Source organism: Rhopilema esculentum, chromosome 11, assembly GCF_057945365.1.
Source record: "Rhopilema esculentum isolate cy_ngs chromosome 11, ASM5794536v1, whole genome shotgun sequence".
In the NCBI taxonomy this organism is placed as follows: domain Eukaryota; kingdom Metazoa; phylum Cnidaria; class Scyphozoa; order Rhizostomeae; family Rhizostomatidae; genus Rhopilema; species Rhopilema esculentum.
Window position 1 is genome coordinate 8,398,139 of NC_142825.1, and position 12,402 is coordinate 8,410,540.

The following is a 12,402-nucleotide window of genomic DNA, read 5'->3' on the forward strand; positions in this document are numbered from 1 at the left end:
AGATGGTTATCATAGGGAAAGTAAACATGAAAAATCTGTAAGATACTGCGTAAATACCATGCTATTTGACACATTTTTCTTTGTGAAAAGTCTTTTTTAGAAATAGAAGAAAACAACCAGCATATCAAGAAGATATGCTTAAACAGGGTTCCAACTTTAGGTTACTTTTTCCTCGTATAAACGGAATTTTATTATGGTTTTACGTTGAGGCTCAGCAATTTACTTCACATTTCTTTTCAATTTTCATAAATTACAATTGTTTAACGTTAGAGCTTGACTAAAAAGACGTGGCCAGCGATTCAAAGCTCAACTGGCAAAAAAGGGACAAAGTGGTCTCATAAACAAACAGTATTATATAGTATCTAGCACATCAGGTTACATCAAAAAATGTATTGTTTAGATATTTAGGTAGTTGATTCCTTTGTTTAGCAGACTGGACATATACCCTAGCTAACTAAGCACTTCAAATAACGCCAAGAAACAAAGATTCAGTTGTATAACTCGCATAGATAACAAGTTATAGTACAAGACCGAATATTCAGCATATCAAATTGTGTACTTGTACCAAACTTCATGCTATTATCATAATATGCACAGTTCTACTGCTATGCGTCTGTACAATCATAAACTTCACAAAGTTGTTTGACTAAACAAAAATTTTAAACAGCCATAATCTTTTGCTTGTAGGTCAGATCACAACACTCTCTTCATATTTTTAGCTCAGTTTGCAACCTTTTTCTGATTGTATCATCAGACTTGAAAAATTTTGAACACCAAAACCAAAATTTTGCTGACCGTGCGTTTTTCATGCTTCCGGAAACGTGACTACCGGCCATTTGCCAGAATGTTCCCAATGCTCAAAATGACCAGTGGCCTTCGTGACGTACTTTTCTGATGTAAATTTTAAAATTTTCAGTTCGGCAGGTTGCTTGATGGTTATGCAGAATTTCCTGTCTATTATTGTCATTCACAAGTTTCAATACCTTTATACATTAAAGGCAACGGGCAGAAATAAAAGTGGCTTAAGTCATCTGTAAATCAACATTAGCCAATCAATGAGCGTATGAGTGAAACAACACTAGCTGATTGGTCTCTTTTTTATTGAAAGATAGCTTAAAGCCGCTTTGGTAGATACGCCTTTAATACAGGTTTCTGTGCGATACAGGCATTTCATTACATACAAGTTCTTTTTGCTTTTTTGAAACCACACATCAGCATTATTGAATGAATATTATTCGTTGAAAATGAGGTATTAAAGGTCGTCTGGATTCCTCCCTTATAACGGACTCTTACTAATATACAACAAGCCTCCGTCACAAACCAAAGCGAAGGTGCACAAAGAGGTTTTTTCTGTTTCGTCACGTGACAAAACCTCTGCAAAACTAAGGGAATCGATAACTAGTGTTAAGTCACTGACAACCTAAATTGCAGGCAGGCAATAACGAGTGAAAAGAAAGCGCAAAAAAGAGAATAGCCCTATAGTTGAGGTGAAAAGTAGAGCATTGTTCCAACTGCTGCAGCGATGAAAGCAGTGAAAGGTTATGAAACGGTTAAGAGTGAACCGCTGAAAGCACAACTAAAACAAGGCTCTAAAGAAGTACACAGGGTGTCTAAAGATACAAACATCGTACAATGAAACAAAACCAAATTTCATAAAAAAGTGCAAACAAGTAAAAAAAGTGCAAAGTGAAACCGAGACGATGGGAGATGCCTCGGATTAACAAAGCCAGACTTACTCACCCATTTTCAGTTTCATTTCAAGCGCTCTTATCGTGTCAGTCTTTTCAGCAAGGTCGTTCTCTGTTTCTGCAAGAAGGCTTGTCAGTTGCTCCATATACTCTTCAAGTTGATGACACTGCTCCTCCTTAGCAGCTGCTTCGTATATCAGTTTATCCTGTGGCACAAAAGCCTCAAGTTAAAGTTATAGTGATAAAGAAGGCTGCAATTAAAAAACGTACTGGTCACCTCGTCTGGAGTACCTCTCAATCGATAAACAGGGAATATCGAATTACTTAGAACACACTTCACTTAATATCAGTTCTGTAAATTAACATCTTATGATCAATAACAACGCTGCATAGCTCATTAGGTCTAATAACAACGCCGGATCAATAACAACGCTGCATGTCTTATCAAACCTGCCACGCGACATCGACTTCAAACAGATAGCAAGGTTTAGCAAAATCTTCAGTAAAAAAAGTTCACTTTCACTGAATAAAAATCTTACGTAATCCGGATTGTTATCTGAAATTTCGTCGATCCGCTCCCGAAGACTTTTGACTTCACTGTCTCGTTCCTCAAGTAGCTTCTCAGCTTCGATCATTTTATCCTTCAGCTCATCCACAGTGGCTTGTAACTCCTTGGCCTAGCAAAACAATATCACCCAATTTAACGAGTCTATTTTAGCTCCTCGACCATAAAAATGAACAAGGATCCGGATCTGGTTTAGAATCATATTTCGGTTTATCTGTCTTTCATTTGCCAACATAGGCAATGATGCGAGTATATTTGTTACTAACACGTCATTTTTTAGGTTCATGCAGATGATTTTGACTCAATTAAATTTTCATGAATACCAAAGGAAAATCGTTTAGATCACCTTCCATTAAAGACTATAACATAAACACACGTTTATCTTCTCAATTATCTATGTAATCAATTTATCGTAATATTCATTATAAACTTATAACAGTTATAAGAAAATGTTAATTTATTTGATAAGCTCTTGAGTTTTCCCTTCTTAGGGCCTTCTATCACTGCTAAATTTTTTAAAATCATTTTTGCAGCCTTCCAAAAAATACAAGAAAATATAAATTAATCATGAAACTATGAACACGAGCAGACATAATTCAATGGAGGTGGTTAGATCGTGGGATTTGAGTACCGAGAAAGTCTCAAACTGAACTGATAAATTACACAGGTGTACCTCTTGGATCAATCCAATGATTGTTTGTCTTATCTTCTCGCGCTCTTCAATACCTGCAATGCCCTGTATGCAAACAGCAACAATATCAAAGAACTGTAAAAGATTACCACTAATATGCATTTAGTCACTATGGATCATTTGAGCTCCTTTCCATGGCCTTACTTTATACTGACAACGCTTGTTTTTTCACTGCAAAGAGATATATTTTCTATTTTTCAGTGAAATTCTTTTATTGTTACCCTGCTGAATATGTGGAGATTCTAGAAATTACGTTAAACGACTGGGATGTTTTGGATAAATTTTTAGTTCATCAGTAGAAGCGGATCACATTAAAAGTATTTTCAAGCAAGGGAAATGTAAATAACAACGACCGCGTTGTCCAATGTGATTAAACTTCATCAAAAAGTCTCGTCTTGTGACCTTACACTAATTCACTAGGTCATTCATGACATCAACATATTATGATATTCGCTGATATTCTGCTGCCTTGGCAACTCAGTCGATTTTGAAGATTCTTGCAGGACGTTGGCGATGCAGAACGCATCGCAAATCTTCATAAGGACAAATTAAAAGACAAAATGCTATTTAAAAAATAAACCAAACAACCTGAGGAGCATCTACAGTGTCCTGTTGATCATTAGCATCACCGCCCATCATTTTGCGACCCTCAAATCCTGATTTCAACCTCTCCAATTTTTCTTCAGCTGTGAAGAGTATAGCTCAACTGTATTATGAGTTAAAGTGTCTGCTAACTTCAATTAAAGTTTTGGTGTCTGGCTGCCATTGTTAGTTGAAAGTAAATGAAGCAACATTAATAACGCAATAGGGGTGATAAAACCATTAACACGATGACATGTGTGAAGCAGTATGGTATAATGTGTCAATAGCTACAAATCGTTTATACTTTAAACAATAGATAATCAGTTCATGCAACGTACTTTATCATGGGCGCCAGAACGCTGGCAGGCGTGTTTTTCTATCTTGCTAAAATTTCCTGTTCCACATCTCGAAGATTTCACAGTGAAGAATCATCCATCTGAGATTATACGGCAGGCAGAATAAAGCTGTTTGGGGTATGTAATCGCGATGCTTATTAACAGGGTAAGTAATAACCATTTTCTAACTGACAGGTTGCGTTACTGAGGAATGGATTCTGATTTGATTAATCAATATGTTTACTGTCTTATATAAAAGCAGTAGCCAAAAATACCATTCTTCTCGATAGAGCGAAAAAAGGGGAACTGCAGTCAGGGTCTTGTGGACGTGTTTACTTATTAATACAAGCATTTTTATTTTGAAATTATCTGAAGAAACACTTTGCCTAACCTTCTGCAATGGCATTTTGCTTTTCTTCTAAGTCCACATTCAAAGCTTCTTCAAGATCCCTGACAATTTTTTTATTTATTTCATTCGCATCTCCATCTTTCCGCCTCACAATTTTGATCAAATTGATCATCTGGGCTTTCGATGGAAGAATTTTTTCCTTGGCCATGGAATTTGGTTTAAACCGCGCTTTCCCAATATAAGCACTTTGATCCTCGTCGATGTATTCACCCTCATCTTGCTGCAATTTTTAAGTTCAATTATTCAAACCTTAAAGTTACAATTTTCATATTATTTTAACCTCAATGAGTCAAACATCTGCATGCAAAAAAATCTCCCATAATTTATAAAGAAAAGTTTCAAATATAAAGTTAAGTTTATTTGTAATGTTATAAGTTCAAATATTCAAACTTTAATGAAACAAACTTCGAATTATTTTAAATTCAATGAGTTGAGTACTTTTATGCTAAAAATCTATCACTCTCTATAAAGTTAAGTGCCCAATTCAACAAATCACAAAAAGATTCTATTTTTTGTGAACATACTATGTGGGAAATAATTTTCTACTGTATGAATGCATTGTGCTACATATCTCAATAAATATTCAAAACAAAGTACTCATTAGGAATTTTAAGTTAATATAAATGTTTGAAGAAGAAAGCTAATGTTTGTTGGGTTCAAGCTCTAGATATGATATACTTTAGCGCACGGATATGTGCCGTAACTGAACCTCTATGCACTTCAAAATTATCACTCTAGATCTGAGCAAAAAAGGATCTTTAATGAACAAATATCAAACTAGAAATAACATATTGTTCTATCGGTCAGATCTTCGGTTTTAAATTCTACTTTTCTACTTCATAAGCAACGTGAATTTACGATGATAATAACAAAAGTATTAAGCTAATCAACAACAAAAATTCTAAATATTCACGAAAGCGATATCTCGCTTCGCAACAAAATTGTATTAAAACTGTTTTTATATATTTCAAAACACTCTACAAACAGATATATTTTATAATTCAATTTAAAAATGAATGTCTTATTATTCTTATGAAATACCAGAGAGCGTTGAACATTATTCTTAATCCCTTAGATTTGCTTTGAATATGTCACAATAAATTTTTCAAAGCTTTATTTGTAAAAGATATGGCAAGAAATTATTTTAATGGATAAATTTTGCTGGTACCATGTTTTATTTACGTGAAATTTTCCAGGACATCCCGGAATCCCGGATTGTTGAGACTTATCAAGAAAAGTTGATTTTTTCTCTTTCCTTTAAAAAAAATTTCCCCCTCCCCCGATTCAATGTTGAATGAATGCTTTTTTAACACAAAAAATAGGAGCATTTATCCACTTTTTATTCGGGGGAATAGGGGAACTCGATATTATAGGGTAAACGTAAAGTAGAAAATTGCAGAAATTGCCTTTCTCTCGACAGTTATGACCGGGATAGTAGTTTCCAGGTTCCGATACTTTTTGTTGCTCAGACTAAAACCGTTGAGGTTCTAAAAGGTGACAATAAAATTCAACAATAAACCTCCTTTAATAATCTTTGTACATTTACACGTATTTGTAAAACATAATCCATTAGCATGATTTATGGAAGAATCAATAAGCAAATACAAATTTTTTGCCTTAAAAATAAACTATTCAAATTACACATCTTAGTATGCGTTATCATATGACCACCCTCCGAGGGTTAGGGACTATCATCCATTCCCTTAAATCTATTACGATCCATCGATTTTGATAGAGTTACGTCTAGCAACTTAATCAAGTGCCAATCTCCTGAGATGCATCACTGTCGCACATAAATGTTTTAGGAAAACTACAATGACTACGAACACCCTTTTTTTCGTATCCTATCAAGAGCATAGTCTTTTCCTTCCAAGCGTTCTCCCATATAATCTCTTCTACGCTCTAAATCTCAAGTGGAAATGATAAAGTAGATTGACTTAATTCAACGAATGGTGTTATGAAAATGATAAACCAACCTCTCCTTCGTATCCTGAAAACTTCCAAAATTCGTCAAATTTTGTGTCTAGTTTGTAGAAGGCTAGTTCCTGCTCCAGCTTGTATTGCTTTTCACATGCTTTGCTGAGTTCCTTGGTTTTTCGCTCCAGCTATAAGAGGAGGATTGGAGAATATCTGCATCTTATACAAGATTGATGGACCCCATAATCAAGGAGTCGTTTATTGCAGAGAAAATCGAACAGAGAAGCAACTGTACGACAAACAAAGGACAAATGAAGTCAATAAAGTGATTGCTAAGTAGACATCAATATCTTGGGCAGTTGAAAGAAACCTTGAAACATAACCAGGGATGTCTAGACCAACATCTACTTCTTCTGCCCATTCAAAGTAGATGCTTAAAGAAAATTGCTGTAATAATGGTCTGTCATAGTGTGCGACAGAGTTGGTGCTTACGTACTTTAATAGTGGAGATGTCACAGTTGAAATGGGGGATGGCGCAAAATCTTAAAACCATCCCTCTTGAACTGTAAGCAAAATTTTTTGTCAGTCAGAAATGAAGCAGTGAGGCTTGTAACACGTAGATGATTAAACAGTTACTTTGCAGGTAAATACACATGTAGGCATTAGCAGCGTCCTAATGCCTACATTGACTTATTACGTTACATAACTTCAACAAACGAGAACATACCATTTCAACCAGCTAAAGGTAGCTTACACTGGCCACATTTTTTAATTAGTCTAAAATGGTCTTAAGACTCGTCACAAGATTTCTAAGCAGCCTCGTGAAAACCTGACATAAACAAACAGCATTGTAGCAAACATACCAACGAATCCTTGGCATCTACGTCTTGTTGCAAACCGCTCACTTCTTGCTTTAGTAATTTTTTATCTTTCTTCAAGTTAATGTCATTCTGTTCAAGCATTTGTACATACTGCTCAGCCTTTTCTCTTTCAGCCTCGGATTGCAGCAGCCTTTTTTCTACCTTTTCTAGCTCCACTTCAAGATAGCGTATCTCTTCTAACGGTTTTATTGAAAAGAAAGACAGTAACTTTTTTAGATTCATCGAGCATAACCAAGTAACATGGTTCTGTCAAAATGAAAGCATTTTCTAACTTTTTTAGCAGTTGAAGGAATTTTAAAGGAATTTAGTCGTACAAGTTCGAATGTAAAGTTTCAGGTATTAAAAAGTACCAAAACAAATCTTATCTAGTTATATGCCTTTTCAAATAAACGCAGACACACACTTTCTTCTGGCTCCCTATTGCCTCATAGAACATATTCTATTCTATTTTAAAGGCCTTTCAGCTTAATCAGCTCACACTAGTCGCAGCAAGGCCAAATTAAACAGCCCAAATAGATGTCATCTTAGTTATAATAAAGGTCACTTGAGCAAAGGCTTTTTCGTACATTGCTGCCTACCTCTCGAAAGGGTACACATTGGAAGGATTGAAAACAATAGTAAGATCATGGAAATTCTGGCCAAACCTTGCTGAAATCTTTGATCAGCATTCTCCCGCTCCACCTCTGTAATATTGAAACCATCAAGAGATTCTAATGATCTTAATAAGAAAATAGAAAGCTCTCTATGATGCTGCAATGTGCATACAGGATTACCAGCAACTGTGAGTTTGACAAGATCTGGAAGACTTCGAAGTTTGTACAGCTCGTGCAGCTATAAAGAAAGGGAAGTTAGCATTCAATCAAATCTTACTAATTTTACAAGTATCTCAGTGAAACCAAAGTATGAGTTTCCAAATAAATATCTAACATTCTTCGCAAAAATTGACAGTTTCCGAAATATTTTGAAATAGAAAATGTCTATATATACCATAATGATCTGATAAAGCATTCGTGCCACTGTATCCATTTTAAAAATCCCTTTTACCAATTTAATTTTTTATTTAGTTTTTCGAGCCACAAATCTTGCTGTTTTTAAAAGATATTTTGTTTGTCAAATAGGCCACCCTCCTAAAGAATGTGAAGTTTTGAAGCAGCCCCCCCCCTTCTAAAATAAAATCTCCCTCTTGAGCAACTAGTTTTGAAAGAGCCAGAGGCTTACTCTTGAACTATTAAAGTATGCTGCTTCGCCATATGTGAATAAGAGCGAAAACACTTACTGATTTTAACTGATTCCGTGCGATTTTAAAAGTTCGAAGACACTTCAGTTTTTTACCAATGAAAACAGGTATGTTCTCAATTTGATTATCTTCAAGATTCAGTATTGTTAACTGGTGAAGATTTTCAATTCCTTCGATCTTCCTGAGAAGGTTATCAGACAAATCAAGAATCTGAAGGTTCATTAATTTATCCATTCTTTCCATTTTCTCTATCATATTATGTGCGATTGAAAGTATCTGCAAATTTGCTAGGGGATCCAGATTCTCAATGTACTGCAAAAAAGGCAAAAAGAATGATTAGACTTGCATGCAGGCCCAAATATTCTTAAAATTGTGAGTTTTTCCATTTAAACACAACTTAATGAAAATAACTGTTTACAGGCTTGTCATAAATGCTTGATACCATATAGAACAGAGCTGTACAAGCTATTCAGCAAATAGAACAGGAATATTTCAAGTTGCTACTTTGAGCTTCACAGTCATCAGTCAGCAGTGGAAATTAAGCATGAAACTCAGAGTAGCAACTTAGAACCACCTTGCTCTATACAACAAATGGCCTGATTACACAACTTGTACACGAAGATAGCCTATGGGTCAACTGAACACGATTTGCTACACTACTCAGTGGCGAACACCTGGGGGGCAATGGTATTTTGTACTAAAACAATGATGTCATCTTATCAAAACAATAGGCTTGCCCCCTCCCAATATTTGACCAAGCATCTGCCCCTGACTCTACTACCTGTTTGCTTAGTTCACATTGATAATGAATTAGTACACTCAGGATGAAAAGCCTTCTTGGCTGCTTTTGGTTTACTTTACACTGTTTAGAGTTGAGCAGGTTTACAACAAAATTCAAAAGTTACATCACAAATTAGTAGACATTGGTCCAGGCTTTAAGTGAGGCTAAAAGTCAAACAGGTGCCCAACAGTTGTTTGCTGAAAGTCTTGATATAATGAGTTCTTCATGGTCATAGTAAATAGCTTCTTTTAACTACATACCTTAATTTTCTTATTAAGGTCCTTAGGCACCATAATAACAAGTTTAAAAATTTTGCGAAGGTCATCCTCTTTTGCCATTTTTCTGATCAAATTCTCTGTCATATAAACAACCCCTGACTTTTGTGTTTCATCTCTTAATTCACCTGTAACAGAAACAAAAAAGGGTTTCCTTAATTAGTGTTTGCTCCTAAATTATACATAATAAATACAAAATAAGACATTATCATTTCAAAAACTGAAGAAAACTTTTTAAACTGCATTATAGATCAGATTCCGAGCAAAATCTTTAGGCCTTTTGACAAGAAATATAATAGATACTTGACAAAGTTTTATAACAATGTTCAACATCAATATACTTCACTTAAGTTTTTGTAAGTAAATCTTGAATTACAAAAAGAGGCAACAAGTAATAAACTAAATACCATTAGCATCAGGCTCTGTTGAAGAACTTTGCTTTCTTGCAGGTACTGGGGTAGGTATCTTTGTCTCACTCAATGGTATCTTTGTTTTAGGTACTGGCACAAATGTTTGTGGCAGTTTCCTTGGTGTTCTTGGACTTGTTCTTGATGAATTACTGCCATCTTTGTGCACTGGGGCTGGAATATTACTAGGACTTGCAGGTCTTTTTAACATCTTTAAATTTTGTTTTTCATCACATCAGTATTATAGGTAATCCTGAAACAATTGATTTAAACTTGTACTTATTAGCACAAACTATTGTAGATATGTTATTTAGGAAGAGTGTTTTACATAGACGCAAATTCCCAGTGATTTTACATATTACTTTTGTTTACAAAACAATGATCTAGCAGACATTAAGAGTCCGGGGGCCATAAAGTTTGCAACATGATATGCACAATCTTTAATAAGCACAATCTCATATTTTTTCCAAAAATGCATAGGATGAAGACTAGTGTATTTTCAGATATTGATTAAAGTGCTTTTCAATAAGCAACATCTCTGTTTTGATTATACTTTGCCCACCATTTTCAAAACAACTTTTTTTGGCCAAATTGTGTACCGGCCATACCTAGCCTTTAGTTTTAGTTCCAACCTTACATAGCTTTTGGCGCCGCATAATGCATGTTATTGAAGAATTCAATAAGATATTGCATATTGTATGTATCATTCAAGGCCCTTAAAATCTTAAAATCTACAGAATCACATCAGTTCATAGAGGCTACCTAGCAGAGTGCTGTGCCTCTGACCTACAAAATATCCGTTTTATCCCCCAAAGGGTTCATTCCTTGGAAGCTACTAAAAAACCTTTAAAACAATAATCCATACTTGCTAAATTACATCATAGCATACAATATAATACATTAGTGAAACAAAAGTCTGAAAAGTGAAGCAAATGAATAAGGTCAGTGAGTGATAAAGAAAATATTACAACTATAGCCTTTGCACAATTCAATTTTCCAACATCGGAGTAATTACAATACAAGAAGGTGGACAAAAAGTTCCCTCAGAAAAAAGCCATAGCCATCAGCCAGAGGCGTCTTACTGTGTTATTAGTGTTCTTAGTCTCCCTCTGAGGGGTAGTGGCCCTCAATGTTTGTTTTTGTAGACCCTGATTTTGATTTGTGATTGAGGTTTTGAGTGTCAGAAGTCTTTTACTGAAGTTCTTTTGCCTTCAATCTCCCTTGAAAATGTATGAAACAGTGCATGAAACAAAATTGTGAACAAAATTATTACCATGAATCAAATTGGTTCTGTCATGCACTGGGTTGTTTCTCGAGTTTTTTTTATATTTTCAACTGGTAAAACACAAGAACAACTTTTACCTTTATTAAACGATGTAAGGTCATACCCAAAGACATCTCTAATAAAGATTGTTATTGTTTACGAGACATTCTCATTGATTTGCGGGAAAGAAATAAAAAAACTTATTTTCGTTATCTGTTTCTTGTGATGGGAGATTCTCAGAAGGTAAAATTATCAAGCCTTTTTAAAAGTATTGTTTAGAGCCTTATTAAAACTTTACTCCAGGCTGGTCTGTTATTTCTATGGGTCTCCAATGGCCCCAATATTAGAAAGTCATTCCTAATTATGCAGTAGCCAAAGAATTTTGCTGGGACTGCATGATAAACACCTGAGGCAGGTCAGCCCTGCCATAAGAACGCATTGTAGTAGCAGCCCCTTCCTCATTATTAGAAATTATGTGGGCCGTAGAGCTGCAATATTTAACATCATGTCTCAGAACCAGGATGTTGATGTGCCGACAATCAAGACACCGTTTTGATTGCCAGATCAAGAGGCTGTGTCGGCATGAAATGAATGAGGATCGTAGAATTTTGAATTAATTTTGTCATGGCTATCAAAACCACCACTATACCTATGCCCAAGTCTACATTATTTTCCTTTTTTGATAAGAAAACAGACTCAACATATCAGGGGCTTGAACAGGGGCGGCGTGGGGTGGTATTAAAGGTATTAGTCTAATACCTTTTTATTTTCAAAGGAAGGCGACTTATGGTCTCTGAGATTGCAGGAAATTTATTTTGCTTTTTGTACGCTGCCACTTTTTCACAACAATTTTATCGATGCGACCAGCTCTATTCATATAGCCAAGCTATATTTGCTTTTCTGTTCGTTGAATGAAAGCTTTCCTAATCCTCATTGAAATCTTTGAAAAGTGTAATCAATGCCGTAATCAGCAGCCCTGGCCATGGTATTAGCCTCCAAAAACAAATACACTGCCCCGAAATTTCTTTTGTCTGTTGTGGTCTGCATGACGTGAACTTCTCTTGTTGAGCCATGGTAGAAGAATGGGTGAACAGCAGTAAGGTATTAGTTTTTCATTTCTAATACTACGAGGGCCACTGTCAGTGGAAGGGACGGTGGAAAGAGCCCCAGCTCTATTCTATAAGGCCTTAGCTTATAGAAAAAATATTTCTGGAAATTAACTTTATGAATTTACAAAATGTAGCTGTACTTTTGCTAGCAATGTCTTTGGATGGATAATTTGATTGACAAAATTTAGACACTGAATATAAAGAGCAACAGTCATGAAATAATTTGTTTAAGCTAAAGGCAGTTGTAAAAGTTGTTTTGTA

At 35.2% G+C, this 12,402-nt stretch overlaps 1 protein-coding gene across 3 annotated transcripts in view; it reads right to left on the minus strand.

Moving 5' to 3' along the window:
* LOC135693376 (uncharacterized) overlaps positions 1-12,402 on the minus strand; it is a 48,187-nt gene that overhangs the window by 33,108 nt on the left and 2,677 nt on the right. For all 3 annotated transcript variants that reach the window (XM_089111552.1, XM_065211836.2, XM_065211835.2), the window contains exons 2-12: positions 9,769-10,021; positions 9,347-9,489; positions 8,345-8,617; positions 7,713-7,899; positions 7,051-7,244; positions 6,247-6,375; positions 4,253-4,490; positions 3,533-3,630; positions 2,927-2,989; positions 2,228-2,365; positions 1,741-1,894 (exon numbers count right to left, since the gene is read on the minus strand). In XM_089111552.1, coding sequence (XP_088967678.1) covers positions 1,741-1,894; positions 2,228-2,365; positions 2,927-2,989; positions 3,533-3,630; positions 4,253-4,490; positions 6,247-6,375; positions 7,051-7,244; positions 7,713-7,899; positions 8,345-8,617; positions 9,347-9,489; positions 9,769-9,979 — 1,828 coding nt within the window. In that variant the 5' untranslated portion in view covers positions 9,980-10,021. The remainder of the gene's footprint in view (positions 1-1,740; positions 1,895-2,227; positions 2,366-2,926; positions 2,990-3,532; positions 3,631-4,252; positions 4,491-6,246; positions 6,376-7,050; positions 7,245-7,712; positions 7,900-8,344; positions 8,618-9,346; positions 9,490-9,768; positions 10,022-12,402) is intronic.